At 42.2% G+C, this 15,578-nt stretch overlaps 1 protein-coding gene across 4 annotated transcripts; it reads right to left on the bottom strand.

The window, feature by feature from the left end:
* Positions 1 to 495: 495 nt before the first annotated feature.
* ptbp1a (polypyrimidine tract binding protein 1a) lies at positions 496 to 15,315 on the bottom strand. Of its 4 annotated transcripts, none has more exons than XM_070843039.1 (16): positions 15,263 to 15,315; positions 14,405 to 14,458; positions 14,084 to 14,114; positions 10,312 to 10,372; positions 9,962 to 10,134; positions 9,374 to 9,520; positions 8,946 to 9,116; positions 8,404 to 8,514; positions 7,965 to 8,145; positions 7,716 to 7,793; positions 7,379 to 7,536; positions 5,904 to 5,937; positions 4,708 to 4,800; positions 4,065 to 4,281; positions 3,700 to 3,777; positions 496 to 3,561 (listed from the first exon to the last, which is right to left on the bottom strand). In XM_070843039.1, exons 1-16 carry the CDS (start codon positions 15,268 to 15,270, stop codon positions 3,429 to 3,431), a joined length of 1,728 nt encoding a protein of 575 aa, XP_070699140.1. In that variant the 5' UTR covers positions 15,271 to 15,315; the 3' UTR covers positions 496 to 3,428. The 4 variants fall into 4 exon arrangements, with proteins under 4 accessions (XP_070699140.1, XP_070699141.1, XP_070699142.1 ...); XM_070843040.1 differs by having other exon boundaries at positions 7,716 to 7,790; XM_070843041.1 differs by having other exon boundaries at positions 14,084 to 14,111; positions 15,263 to 15,314.
* Positions 15,316 to 15,578: the final 263 nt, after the last annotated feature.

Below are 15,578 nucleotides of genomic sequence, written 5' to 3'. Positions count from 1 at the left end.
TCACATCCCTGAGGAACTTGGTGATAAACATGGATGCCAGATATGCCTGATAGACATGCTTGTGTTTTATCTTAATTATTCATCTTATCCAATGCAGCAAGTTGGTTTCCACAGCAACCCGTCTCATCTCCTTAGAGTCTGACAGACCTGCTAAACTGAAAAGGTCGAAGCACAGCGCAGGAGGATTATTCAGAATCATTGAGAATAGCAAGTATCCACAGCTGTATATCGAATTAACTCTCCACCCTTCAGTCATCATCATGGGATTGTAACAGGATTGAGCTGAGCCCGGTTGAGCAGTCAGTTAAGTTTCAGATGGGATGAGTACAAAGTTGGAAATATAGTGGAGGATTTAAAAAAAACAAAACAAAACAAAACAACCCACCGGTAGTAAACAGGATGGGAAATGTGGAAAATGTTACGGAGGTGTTAACCGTTACAGAGCAGCAGTTCCACAGGACAGAGGAAAAGAGACAGAAACCAAATGAGGCCAGATGAAAGGAGGAACAAACTAAAGATTTATTGAAGGCAGCAGAAGATGCAAGAGACAAGAACAGAATGGGGGGAGGGGGGCACATACAGAGACACTTCTGTGTTCAGATAGGTTTAATGTCTTTGTGTTACAAAAGTTGTTTTTTTTTTTTTTGTTTTTACAGCTCCGGTGAGCCCATTAGGTCTGTATTGTTTTATCAAAATATACATGTTTTGAACGTAAAGTGGATATAATCCAAATGACTTTGTGGTACAAAAACATGAATATATACAACCATCAATCCCGCTTCATACATTAACCACCCCGCCCCCATATAAAAAAAAAAAAAAGGAGAGAAAAATAAAAGCTTTTTAACAAAAATTGAAAGGCATATAATCTTCTACACTGTCAACATCACAGCTAGTACTGTGGTTCAATTAAGTTTCCATTCTAAAGCGATGTCTACCAAAGTAGGCTCTTTGTAAAGTCAAACACAAAGGGATACAACATACAGTATAGGCTGAAGATATTTCAAATTTGTGATTTTTGTCCAAGGCATCCGAGAAACTGAAAGAAGGGAAACTGAAGCCTTGTCTGCTTGCGAGACAGCGGGAATGTGGAAAAAAAATAAAATAAAAACCTTTGAGAAATCACAACACTACAAAACAGTGGGGGTGGAAGATACTTTGGTCCTTAACAGCAATAACCGTCTGCAGCTACATGAAGCTTTGTTATACCATGCATAATAAACTTTTACAAAAATAGAGACAGAGCGCATCTGTATGTGGTCCAAAAACTACAGTGGTCGAGGCTGTGGGAACTGGTGCTTGAGGCACGCAGGAATGTGACGACGTTTAAGACTTCAGCGTGATGGCGCCAACTTGGACCTATCATTGAGGAAAAGTGCACTAAAGAACCTGACTGTGGCAGAAGTGGACACAGACAGGGAATGGGTGAGGGCTTTCCCCACCCTGTAATCCTGTTAGCTTGAATTTAAGGAAGAAAAAAAAATATATATAGACTGGGTTTTCAAACACAGTTGAAGATTCTTACTTTCAATTGCCAAATGCCTCCAAGCTGCCTCTCACATGTAGGATTACGTGGATATTATGGGATAAAGGCATCTTTGCAGACAGGCAAGATAAAAACACCTGAACGAGAGGTAAACAAAGTCAACTGACCAGGCTAGAAAGTGTTTCAGCCTCAGATTTAAAAACTCAAAGAGTCAAGGCACTGTGATAAGGATCAAACCCAGCCACTACATATAGGTATCAGTTAAGCGTAGAAGTGATACACATGTAAATGCTACCATTAAAAGAAAAGATAAATGAATATATGTGTCCACATATAGATGAACATAATATGGTTAAATGAGGCCCCAAACACCACTGTCCCTCCTGAGAGAGGACTAAATGCAGGTGAGTGGGGACTGTAAGACAGGAGGGCTGAATACAGCTCTACTCCTGCCACAACACACCTAACAGAGCTACATCACCTAGCAAAAATATTAGGCATCTAACTGACTTACATTCATAGTTTCTACGTACATATAATGGGGATATATGCATACAAATCCTTAGATAAACATGTGTTTTTAAGAGGAAACATAAGATTGAGTGAGCCACTTTCCCCCCCATTTTAACAATGCTGGTACATACCAAAAGGCATTTTCTTTTTTTTTTTTTTTTTAAAAAAAAAGGCAATTTGAGAGCCATGTCTTTTCCAAATTAAGCCAGAGCAATGCCTTAGGCAGTCTGGTTGGGGCAAAGTAAGGCACAAGACTGTAGATAAGAATATTCAAAGAATAAAGGTGTCCTTATTGAATAACTTCAGATAGTGGTATGGATCCCCCAAAGCAAAGAGGTGGGTAGTTAAAAGAGGACAAAAAAACAGAAAGAGGATACTTGGAAATAAATTGTTTGGTGGTCTGTGAGCCAAAGCAAAATCTTTTGTCTCAAACCGTTCCTGACTGGCCAAACAGGTTCAAAGTGGCATTTCAAAAAAGGCACGCACACACAGATATACCCACACGACTATCATAGTAAAAGGAATGCTGAAGTGTGTCTGGTGTGGATATGATTCATCCACATAAGCATACATCCATGGTGGAGGGTGTCTTTTTTTTTGTTTTTGTTTAAGCGATTTGGTCTAAAGTGACAGTTCATCAGCTGCACCTATTTTACCTCCAATATAAGAACATGTTTCGTTGCAGAACGTTGCCCATTCCCAAAGACCCCACTTATGATGAAACAAACTAATGATTAGGTTTGAGTCCAGAACTGGAAGCAGCTCAGATTTGATTTAAGGAAAAAAAAAAACCCAGCGATTTGATCAGATAGAGGCTTTAATCCCACTAACTGATTCCTGAGCTAAGTTTGGACCCATTTGTTTACAGAGCCTATTACACTAGCACTAATGCATGCAAATAGTGTTTGCATCATTACGGGCAGGATCAACCACATACAAGTGTAGCTGTGCTTCATTAAAGGGTAGAAATACAGGAAAATAATTACCTAGTGAAAACAACTTCTTGCAGAAGTCGAACCAACTGCAGCTTGGTACAAGAATGTAGGGTCATCATGCCCTAAAGCCAGCTAATGTTAGCATGTCTAGTGTAACTAACTATTTGTGCATGGCAAGAGGAAATATTCCTATTTGCATACATGTTAATTTAAAATATCTTGTATTTAAGCTGAATTACAGCTGTGGAAAATAATTGTATTTGTATAACATATTTTGGTGTCTTATGATATGCCAAAAAGCAGAACCAGAATCAATAAGTGGAAGTGATTAAACGCTACACCCAAACCTACCAATGACGGGGAACTGAGGATGGCAACGTTCTACAAAGAACCACAGTCATAAATATGTAATGGTGGCCATTTCCACTGAAGGCAACCTTGACAAAAGTAGCATTCAGATGGCGACAGACTTGGAGGGAGGAAGAAAAAGGCACTCAGATGGTGGACTTGGAGAAAGACACTCGAAGGTGGTGGTTCTCTCCCAGATCGTGGTTGTGGAACTCGATGAGGGACTCAATTGCCTCCTCGACTGAGCCCATCTGGATCAGGGCCATCTTGCGGTCTTTTCTGTGCAATAAAGAGAACAATGTGTTGTTTAAGTGTTCTTTTTGTGAGGGTTGCTTTCCATTTGCTACGTTGTACCAGGAAGACCTTTTTTCTCTGTGCTCTCTTGCTTAAATTATGTGCTACTGGACTGAGACTTACTGAAAGAACTTGAAGGCCTTGACTGTGGCTCCTGAGCTGGCAAAAAGCCTCCTGAGGTCATCCTCCACCACAGAAGGCCTGAAAGCAGACGGGAAAAACAATGAATCAACACAAAGCATTTATGTGTGTTTACATTCCCTTTACTTGTGTTTTTATTTACTGGTATGGTGAAACAAAACACAAGAGGCATCATTAAATCTAAAAATGCACCTTGCATATTTAGGAAAAACACTGTCACAACTACATTATCCCGAGCACTAAATATAGAAAAAAATGAATCAGGACTACAAAGGAAATAGCTTAGAGCACAAAAGCTGCTGGGGAGAGAGTTGGAATGAAAATGAGGCTCTTGCAGCAGCACTCACGGTATGTTGGAGAGGTGGAGTGTTGCAGAGGGTGGGAAGATGTTGGAGTAATTTTTGGAGCCAGGTTTCTTGAAACGGTGCAGTGGTGAGTTGCTGTAGTCCTTTGTGAGGCCCTGGTCCTCGTGGCCTTCTCTGGGAAGCTGCACGGTGGTGTGTTTAGAGAATGTCACACGCATGTCCCTGCCATGCAGACGCTGGCCATTCAGGTGGCTCATAGCTGAGAAAAGATTAATAAGATGGTCAACACTTGTTTAACAACAACTCATAAACCTGGCCTCTACGACTGAACGTTATTCCTTTGTTGCCAGCACAGATTAACTGTTCCATTTTAATTCTACATTCAAATAATCTAATTTGTTGTTAGGTTCACTCAATTCAGTCCCATCCTTAACACATATACATCCACATAAATTATTAATGCAACAACTGTACTACAACTGTTATAAATTGTAAATAACCAAAACAAGTAAATCATCAGAAAGTAAGCAATCATTTATTTATCAAAGGAAGACCTGTCCTGTTTGCTCAGTTGAGGCCAAGTAGGTTGAGTACAGTAAAACGATGTGAAGAAAAAAAAAAGATGAAAGAAAAAGATAGATCAAAAGAAAGCAAATGGTGTTTTGCAGGGTTGGAGTGTTGCTACCTAGCTGAGCCTGTGTGCTGTCAGACATCTGGATCAGAGCATTCTCCTTTTTATTGAACAGGATCTTCACTCTCATCACATCGCCATACACACCTAAGGAGGAAGAGGAAGGTGTCATAATACAAGTGCAACAAAGAACAATGCAGCCTTAAACAAGAGCTACAGAGTCAATCACAGCAACAAAAACAATTTAAACCATCAAATCAGAGACATTAATATTCATACTGCTACTAAATGAACGCTGTCTGATTATTAAGTAATTGCCAGGCTACTAATTTTCTGTTCAATTGTGCGCTGGGTTTCTAGAACTAATCCTACATAAGCCCTCTCGGATAACAATTACACAGATGCAGACATCTAAAGATGGTTATGCTTGAGAAGGGGGAGGTAATGATTTGAAGGCAAAAATCAAAAGGAGTAAAATGAGTGTTTGATTGGTTTGATTGCTCTACATTAAAGAAAAAGTTGATTTCTTGACCAACTCGATTGCCTAATAAAAAGAGACATGCAGGAATAAACTAAACATGCACATACCTACATTAGAGTAACTGAGACAGACTGCAAAAAGAGTAATATGGTGACATAATCCGAGGGATATGTCAACCCACAATCACTAAAAAAGCAGCAGCATTTCATCTATCTGTGTACTGCTGCTGAGTGACTCAAGGCAGCTACAGAAAAATCAACCTGACAAAAATGAAATTTGATGAATTTTCATGGCTTAAAAAAATTGGACCGTGAGGAACCAAATAAAGTGTTGACTTTTATCCTTTTCCTGAGGGTGATGCTTTAGAATTTAGATCGGCTTCCCGCCTCATTCCCAAACAAAATGATCCCCACATTTCTATTTAGCGAAGCCAATATTTCCATTGAATGCCTGTTCTCTTTGAAGATGAAAAACGGCAAATGTTTTTTGCCCATGGACAGTAAACCATGGCTGTTATAAATGAAATGAAATGCTGCAGCTTTTTGTGGTGTTCTCACCTTACTTTCCTCACACAAACCCACAACAACCAAAACAGGTCATACAAACCCCAAAACAAACAGACACCCCCACCCTTCATAGCCCTGTAGCCTGATGACAAGACATCAGTGGTTAAAAAAAAAAAAACAAAGCCAACAACATGAGACAAGACATGCCCACCTTGCGAGGTAACAGTAGTAATAAAAAAGGAGATGAAAGGATGATAACGTACCGAAAAGAATAAAGAGGCAGTGTGGCGTAACGCTCTTTAGAGACAGCAGGGGGAGCAGCGGGGCAGGGGGCCAAAGGGGGAGAGGGGACAGGGGACAGGGGAAAAGAGACGGAGCGGAGTGGAGGACAGTGGAGTGGAGTCAGGACATGTCCGCAGGCCACAGGCAGCGAGGTCCACAGGAAGGCCACAGTACCATGGAGGAAGGAGAGGCATGAGGGATGAAGAGAATGAAGAAAACAAGAGGAGGAGATGAGTATGAGAGAGGAGGAAGAGGACAAGAGATGAGGTGGAGGAAAGAAAGAAGATAGTGGAAGGACAGATGATGATGGCAAAAATCGGACCAGAAAGGTGCCAATGTTGTGTTTTTGTTGTGTTTTCAATTCGTATGGCGTCCAAATTGGGGGACAATGAATTAGGGAGAAAGAGGGTTGGGTGGGTGGAAGGAGGAGTGGTTGTAGTAGTAACAGGAGTCACAGAGGGGAGGAGGAGGACAGGAGGAACAATTGGTCATGGGGCGTGCAGTCAGTTGGCAAGAGTTGAGGTGAGGGGGTTTTAAAACAAAAAAAATAAAAAAGAGGGAGAGGGGGACAGAGAAAGAAGAGGGAGAGAAAAAAGGAAGTAAAAAACAAGGTCAGTATACACAAAGAAATGTAGTGCTTCAGACAGTAGAACTGGCTAAAATTAAAATGCACTGTCACTATGGGAACACTAGGAGAAAAAGAAGAGAAAAAAGATTAACAATGAAATACAGAAAAAGGCAGAGACAATATGTACTTTTAAATTACATGCTATGTTGGTTTAAATTTAAATTACATTAAAATAGGACAGTCAAAACAGAATGTCAGTGTTAATAATCCTGTTCCAACTTTAACTGTGATCTTACAATTAACATACTCAATGTAATGACTACAAGACTACAGTAAATTTTAATGAGTGTGACAGCCTACTTATAGATTCTACATACTATATATGTTTAAAAAAAAAAAAAAGACCTAAATCACAGACGGGATGAGTTTTTTGTTGTTGTTTTTAATACAAAGAAAAAAGTAATATTGTCTCTCCAACAACTCAAGAATGATTTCAACTAATGGACAAAAAAATGAAGATATGAAATGGTAAGTTTAAAATAAACAGAAGTTAGTGTTTTGAATAAACTTAAAATTCACAGTGAGCAAAGTGGCAGGTCAGAAATGCAGCAGGTTTGGTCAAACACAGAAAGGCCCTGAAAGAAGAGATTTTGACTCGATGACCCCCTTTTAATTATAAACAGTGGTAAGGGTACTCCAACTACACTGATCACATTGAGGTGGTGGGAAATGGGGGGGGGCAAAACACTGGAGCTCTTGGGAAAAAAATGGATAAAGGGTTCATGAACCATAGTGTAAACAAATCGCACTGTGACATTTTAATGTTTCTCAGCACTGCACTGACAGAGGCAGGATGTAGACCTGTTTAAGCCTAATAAGTGTACTGACCTCAGGGTTCAGATTGCTGACCAACAAGACATTGTGTCCCGCAGTGGGAGAAAGCCCTGTCAGGCCGAGCCGGCTAGCCGCTGCTGCTGCAGCTGCCATGCCACTATGGCCCACACCCAGGGAAGCCAGGGCGCTGGGAATACCAGGCACTGACAGACCTACGAAGAACAAAAAATATTAGTTTTAACTCATTGCTTGCCTCATACTGAAGACATCTGTAAAGAAATACACAAATTGGAACATTTATCAAGAGTGTTGGTGGCAACATTCTTCATAAGATATTGTACTTTTGCGGCAAATGTTTTGAGAAATAGTAAGATGAAGTTTGTGTACTAACCTGTCTGTTGGATGGCAAAGGTTGGGGGGAAGGCATGAGCTCCACCATAGGGAGAGGCTGAGATTATCCCTGGTGCTGCTGTGACAAGGGACAACACACATAAGTAAGATACAAATGCCCCCATCAAGTGTACTTGCAACGATGATCAGGATCAAAACAATAATAATGGAAATAAAATTGTTTCACTGACGAATCAAAGACATATTTGGTGATCTGAACCGAACACTTCATAGCATGTCCCCCTCTTACCGAATGCAGCAGCTGCCATGGTCTGGTGGTCAATGGAGGGCTGTGAATCCGCAGTGGGGAGGTCTGGTCGGGTGTAGTCCCTGCTCTTGTCGTTGTTGTACTTCACATTAAGGCTGGTGAGCTTGGAGAAGCTGATTCTCAGGGTACAGCAGGCATTGTAGATGTTCTGTCCATCCAGAGACTGAGACATATATGGGAGCATTAGGCTTAAGATAGTGGATATGATGTGTTTCATAGTGGTGATTGAAACTACAGTTTCATATTTGATCAATGGGTCCCACAGTGCACACACACTGCAGTGTAGCTGCAATGGCCTGCTTTACAATCTGTTCATTTGTCATGACTGGTCTTAACTTCACTGCAAAGGTGCCAAAGAACCCAGTGATCTGTTACTCAATGGTAATAACCTCAGACTAAACATAACAAGCATTAGTCTTACCAGTTTGGCATGCTGAGCTGTCATGCCATCAGCATACTGGATCAGAGCCTGGAACTGGTTGTTTTTAGTGAAGGTGATGATCTTCAGCACAGTGCCGAATTTAGAGAAAATCTGGCGAGGTGAGACAGAAATTAGGGATGACATGACAACACACCTAAGAAAAAATGCATTACAGTTGCACTGGAAGAAACAGGGAATACATTTGTATGCCCTTTCTCAAGTCTCACGATCGGCAGCATGCATATTTTGTTTGCAAATGCACTACTTCATTTGGAAAGTATTTGGTATAGCCTGTAGTAAATGTGAACAAACGTCTCTCAGCAGTGATGAGAAGAGGAAGGAAGCAAATAAGACAATATATGAAAATACTCATGCTGTACATTAATAGTAGCAGAGTGGGTGGTATAAGAGGTTGTCATGTTGTTTCAGTTTGCAGAAGTCAACATCTGTCTCGGAGTATAAAAAGGAACTGGCAAATCTATAACACATGCTTTTGAAACCACAGTAGTGGCTCAACCAAACTGCACAACCACTGCCTGTACCTGGTGTAGTACATCCAGGGTGACGGGGTAGAAGAGGTTTTCCACTATGACTCTGAGTACAGGGCTTTGGGTCCCTGCTCCTCCGATGCTACTTGCATCTGTGGAAATGGCCATGCTTCCCATCCCTCCTCCATGGAGTGCATTGACTGCCTGTAGAGCTGCCTGGGCACGCTAAGGGGAAACAACAGAGGAACGTTCTTAGCATGGAAATGGAGAGTGTGCAGTAATAAATGAAGTAATTAATTAAAAGGCTGCGCCACGTGTATATCAGTAAATCTGAGACCGGTGAAAGGAAGAAATGCTACGTTTTCTGCATTTAGCCAACACTAACTTTTGGCAACAACAGTTTAAATTTACATTTAAATAAAACAACTAACATCAAATTACAACAGCCAACGTGAAGCCAAACTGTGTGTGACCACCCTTACCACTTGGTTGGGGGAGTTGTCCGTCTTTAGCTCCTTATGGGTCGAGTACTGCATGTAAATGGGGTGGTTTCTGATGACAGGGGTGACAGAGGAGTAGTAGCTCACCATCGTCTGTGCACACTCCTCACTGTTCAGTTCCAAAAATGCCTAAATAGAGAAGGGGGGGGGGGTCAGGGAACCATTCATTGTATTTCTCTCAAGACTTACATTATAAAAATGGTGCCACCCTGAGGCAATATATATCAAGCATCCCTAATATTTTAGTCTGTTTGTAAACTTTTCTAATTTTGATTTTCACGTATATTAACTGCCCATCACATCTTTACGGGCTTGACAGAACTGCAGGTAAAAGGAAACAGGAGATACGACATTCAAAAAGGAATTCAATGTCTTCCTCCAGGAAATCTTAGCAAGTAGAATTCTCTTCCTACCCACTAACCCATGAGGATGTGACAAAAGGGTCATTGTCATCATTTTCAGGTCAGGACAGACGGCTAGAAAGCTGATCCCCAGGCCTACAGAGAATTTTCACCCAGGAGTGTAAGTCATACAGGTTTGGTGAGCAGCCCTGCATATGTCAGTCCTTACCTGGTTTTTCCCTTTCAGCATCAGCAGATTAGTAACCTTCCCAAAGGGCAGTCCCAGTCCAATAACCTCAGCCTCATTTATGTCGTTGGGCAGCTTGCGGACATGGACCACACGTGATGGAACACCAGGACTGCGGACGTCACCTTTGAATTTTTTGCTGTCGTTGCCATTGGCTGCAAGACAAAAAAGAAAAAAAAAAAAAAAAACAGAAGCAGATACAATCAGGGAGGGGACAGAAGGCTCTGGTTCTTCTTGAATAATGGATTGATCGTCATGGCAACACAAACAACACGGACACGACAAGCACTTCAATAAAAAAAGGATTCAACCCTCCATGGCAACCCCCCTACCTGAGTTCATGATATAGGGCCCGTTGGATATGCAGGAAGAAAAGAGTTCGTCGGATCCCCTCTGCAGAAGGAGGCAAAACAATGGTTCACTTCAGTGCATTCGCCAATGAGGGCACAGCATAGCAGGTGGAGAGCACGGCACTCATATTACAGAGCCATTGTGTGATAAAGCAGGAAGTAATCTGATAACCAAAAGAGGATTGAGGAAGCACGCTTGAGAAGAACTCCACCTTTCTCACCAGGAAGAATCAAGTGACTTAGCTTGCAGCAAGAATATTTGACTTATCAGAATAATGTTTTCCCATCCCATTTTATATGCTTTTCTAACTGTACTGCCTATTTCAAGTCATGATAGGCCATTACTTTTATCTTGGGCAATGAGTCAAAATATCATGTTTTGCCACCAATCACGCTCAAGCACGAACAGCCACTATTCAAGCACACAGGGCAGTAATAAACACGTATCTTAATAGCTGTCAGACAGTACGAGCCATCTTCTCATAATTCAGCATAAGGAGGAAGGATAACACACCGAAGCCCTCTGAATCGAGAGACAAGATGAGGATACTCCCAGCCCACACAAGCTTACTGTCTGCTGAAACAGCCTTTTCTGTCCTCCCTCTCTCTCTTTAGTAGATATAAAATGCTGTTTCAGGGCTGTGCGTGTGTTTGTGGTTGTGGGAGATGAAGTACAGCAGTCACAAGAAGTGGCTCAGCAGCCTAAGCTCTACAACACGCCACAATGACGGTCCTGTTCAGGCTGAGACTAGGGGCATTGTTACACGGCAGCACACACACATATGGAGCCCCAAGGACACTCTGGCAGTTGAAGAGCCCTGGAGCGCTTTAACAACAACCAGTCATGCAGGTTTGCTAGCATTCTTCTCCACCTTGTGAATCTTAGCCTTGAAATATGCAATGTGCTTGGTGGTGCCGCAAGAGTTGGCTGCTATTGGGGCACAACACTGAGCAGTAGTATTACCCTTTGACTTCCAGATGGTTTGGTCAGTTGCTCTCATTCTGAGGTTCGCAGAAAAAGGAGCCTCTCAGTTCATGAATTTAAGCAACATGGGGCCCTCCTCTGACTTTTCATTAAGACTTCATGATCACGGGCCTCCAACCTTGGCCACTGTTCAAATCTTTGCATAAATCACATGACAGGCAATCACTGAGCTTTATGGACAATCTCTGGCAAGTCTCAAACTGAGAGGATGAGTGGGGTATAAAGCGTGGGATGCAATCAAAAAGGACAAAAAAGGTCCATTTCTAAAATGGGAGTAGCAAGTTAACTCATATTGGTGTCTAGAACACACATCTAATAGTAAAAAGGAGTATAAAAACAGCAAGAGGCGTGCAATAAAGATCATACGAAGAGCGATAGTGGTGTGTTCCTATTGGTGGGGAGAAGAAAAAGAAAGAGAGTAAAACCAATATTTTGCTTGATGAATGGGCCGAGGGCAGATTCCAGCCATGAGAAATGAAGGAAGTGGCTCCAGTCTGACTCAATAGTGGTGGGCGGTCAGCATCACATTATCAGTCAGCAGACCGACTCCAAAACAGGAAGAGCACAAAGATCAGGCCTGCTTCCAGGGCTTTACTAAACTTCCTCCTGGGGACTGATGGTTACTGTTCCATGGCAGGACTTGCCTTCTCTCTCTCTCTCTCGCTCGCTCTCCCCCTACTTCCTCATTCTAATAATAACAACCGCAGAGCAAAGACAGTCTATGCTGCAGATCAGGAACATCAAGTCACACAAAACGGAGGATTGTGTAACTACCGACTGAAGAATATACCAAGACTACAGCTTTTGAAGGGAGGGTGGGTAGAGAGAGCACTGAGCAGCACAAAAGGAAAACTTAAGTTACAAAGCCAATGGAGGAAGAATAGAGCTTTTAAATGGTTTGTTAGCCGACTCCAACACCGTGCCAAACCCATTTTTCCAACACAACCCCAGTAAATGTGTATCGACTTGTTCACATCCTTTGTTTGCTCAGGGCGCTGACAGTATAATAGTAACCTTCAGGAGACGACGAAACATAACTGGACCACATACTGAAACTGCTGAGCAGCTTCCTCTGGTTGACAATGGCTGTGGCCTACCTTGAACTTAATTTTAAAAAAGGAACCATGTACCTGGGGCAATTTCCCTGTGCCATATGACGCATCACACCTGGATTTCTTTGCATCAAAGGAAGAGGAAAAAGAACATGGGATTTCAATCTATACTGCAGCATTTCAAAAGAAAAAAAAATTAAAACATGATCCTTCAAGGAAACCAAATCTGAGACCATTAGTTTGTACTAGTGCTTATTTTGGACTCAGCAAGGGGGGTGAGGGGCAGGAAATCTCCGAGGACAAGCACAAAGGAGAGGAGCACAGGTACAGACGTGTTTGTTCACTGTGTGATCAGCCTTCGCCAGTGGAGGGGGCAGGGAACTGTGCCTCACCAGGGGGCTGGAGGGGGGAGATTGGAATGCGACCGCGGAATGCCAGACACTCTGCCCAGACGGAATAATTACAGATTCCAGCAAAGCAGCGCTCCCTAAACTCTGCATCATCATTACCGCAGCACGTCAAATCGAGAAAATAGGAAAAGTTAAAAGGAGAAAGAGCGGCGGTCAAATCTTGAGACGCAATCAGCGGCCATTAAATAGTGCATTGTTAATGTTGAAAAACGAGCCCTGCTGAAACGGATAGAGGGGGTGGGGTGTGTCCTTGTTACGGGCGTGTGTATCAGAGAGCTTGTTCAAACAGTGTAAAGACCTTTGGCCGGGAGGATGAGTACTGTTGCATGAGGATGGTTACAGCCCTAAGTTGAGTTCAGTTACTCCTACGCATATTTGCCCAAGGCCCCGTTACCAAGGATGACTGCTTAAGCAGGCATTTTTATTGGGTACACCAGTTAACAACTAGCAGCTAGCCAAAAACAAACGTGTTCCCACTTCAACAAGTTTACACACATAAACATCTACAGATGGACTGCTGTTTTACTTACATTACAAAACAGTCCCCTCATTTCTAGAAGTGATACGTGAAGATACATGCAGAAAGAATAACAGTGGATAATGCTTTTCTGATTTCTTTCACTGGTGCTGCTCGAGCGGTCTTGTGATAGACATGAGTGTGAATAAACATCAAGCGCAGAGGCAGGATTCAGCAGCTTTCTTAACATTCCAGTGAGGCCAACAAGCTAAGAAGGAACACACAAAACCAACAACAGGAAGTTTCATTTCCCAACAGCCACACAATTCAACAGAAACAGAACAGGAAAACACAAAGCCCCACCTTAGATAATCTATTCTAATTGAATCATCAAATATTCCATGGCCACAGTCTTGGGAGTTGCAGTAACCTCTATGTGTTGAACATGATAAATCTTTAAAAAGGAGAGCTGGCCTGCAACTGCAGACTCATTACACATGAGAAATGGCTTTGGGCAGCAGTTCTGTAATTATAGAGGAAGCTCTTGCAAACTGACAGACTATGTTATTGAAGTCCCCAATGTCGGCACAGTTCTTTTCCACTTCCGCTCTGGCTTGCAAAAAGCTACTCAAACCTGCATTTGTGAAAAACTAATTTGTTAGAGAGATGTGGAAACAATGAACTAAAAAAAGCACAATGAAACTCCATTATCTGCTCTCAAAGCTAGTTTCATGTCAATACGTTTTCAAAACTACATAAATTCTAACTCTTCTCAGCGTTCCCGCTGATGTCTGGTCCGTAAAATGGGGGGAAAGCTGAAAAGAGAAAGTGATTAAAAAAACGTGCTTACCTTTGTGCCAACTGATATGTCATGGACACTGCTGTGGATGAGAAAGAAAGCTCATAACTACACAAGAAATCAAAGAAAATTAACCATAACCTGTAGGAGATCCTGTTAAACATCTCATCACAACACATTCTGTACTCTGGAGACACACAGTCCTTTAAAAAAAAAAAAAAGGAATTATGTGGTGCTGGTCAACCACAAGCAAACTTACTTCCTCATTTAGACACGAGTGCATGTGCGATGCTTAAAATTCATAAAGCACCACAGCGACTTAGATAACAACGATCTTAAGCCAGCAATGCAAAGATAATACAAAATACTTACTCAATTTCAGGGACGTAGCCGGATCCCAGAGGGTACAAGTCAGCGTCTAGGCGGCTGTAGTGGGGTTAGCAAAACATAAGAGCAAACTTCAGAGTGCACACTTACTTTACAATGAAGCAAATCTCTAATAACAAATACACGTTGAGCGAATTGTCGAGCGAGTTCAAGGAAATATTCGCGGCGCACTGGAAGTCCATAAAACTGACGAAAGCAAGTGATCAATAGGGTTTTACGAAAACAAAAGCCTGATCGAAACAACACGTTTACTGTGTATCATATCCTTTTCTTTCGGCAAGTCGGTGCAGGAGTCTCGGATTCAATCAACGTGAAATGTTCAGGTCAGACATCTTCAACATGGCCCTGGCACTCCGCAGACAAATGAATGCGGAAATGAGACACGTTGCTTTAGCTAGCACCCGAGCTCCCGTGAAACCAAGTTACCAAGGTACAGTTAGCCGATGTTCACTAATGTCCGCATTCGCCAACGACCGACCACCGCAAGTTACATCACTTGAACTAAAAAGTTTGCTCAAAACACAACTCTCATTAAGTTATATATGTTTAGCGCTAGCCAAGTTAACATAAAACGACAAAAAAAATCCGCTCAAACGGCTCGCATAACTAACATTTGCTAGCAGTAGCGACGGCTAGCTGCTAGTTAGCTTACGCTCCTGCTAACTGTTGCATGTTTTGATGGAAAAAAAAAACTGTTTCAAAACTTTCCCGGTCTAACGGTTAAGTGAAACACCCATCGGGGATCTAAATGTTTTAGGAAGCAGCCAAACTAAGAGAAGAAATCCCTCAGCGGTCGGTTTGCCTCGTAAAATTAAGTCTTAAGAGTGGTTCTTTTTCACTTACCCGTCCATTGCACAAGAAAAAAACTGCAGGTCTGAAGCGAAGGTAGGGCGGCAGACTTGCTTGATTTTCTTACAAAATGGCTGAACACACGGAGGCGAGCGCTGATTAGTCCAGGCACTTTCAAGAGCCAGAAACAGGCGGGGACAAGCCTCTACTTCGGTGTCGATTGGACAAGACTGCTATCATTTTGTGAAAAAAACAAGGCCGCGGCAAATTTCCAGTACACCGTATCAAGAGGTTACGTTTGATTGAGATTTGTGTTGATGAAAAGCGCACTTTGAGCCACCGCTGTGTTAAACTGAGAGAGGAGAAGTTC

The sequence above is a fragment of the Pempheris klunzingeri genome, chromosome 13 (genome assembly GCF_042242105.1).
Source record: "Pempheris klunzingeri isolate RE-2024b chromosome 13, fPemKlu1.hap1, whole genome shotgun sequence".
In the NCBI taxonomy this organism is placed as follows: Eukaryota; Metazoa; Chordata; class Actinopteri; order Acropomatiformes; family Pempheridae; genus Pempheris; species Pempheris klunzingeri.
Note: the sequence above shows the minus strand (reverse complement) of the source record. Positions and strands in the feature narration are given on the sequence as shown.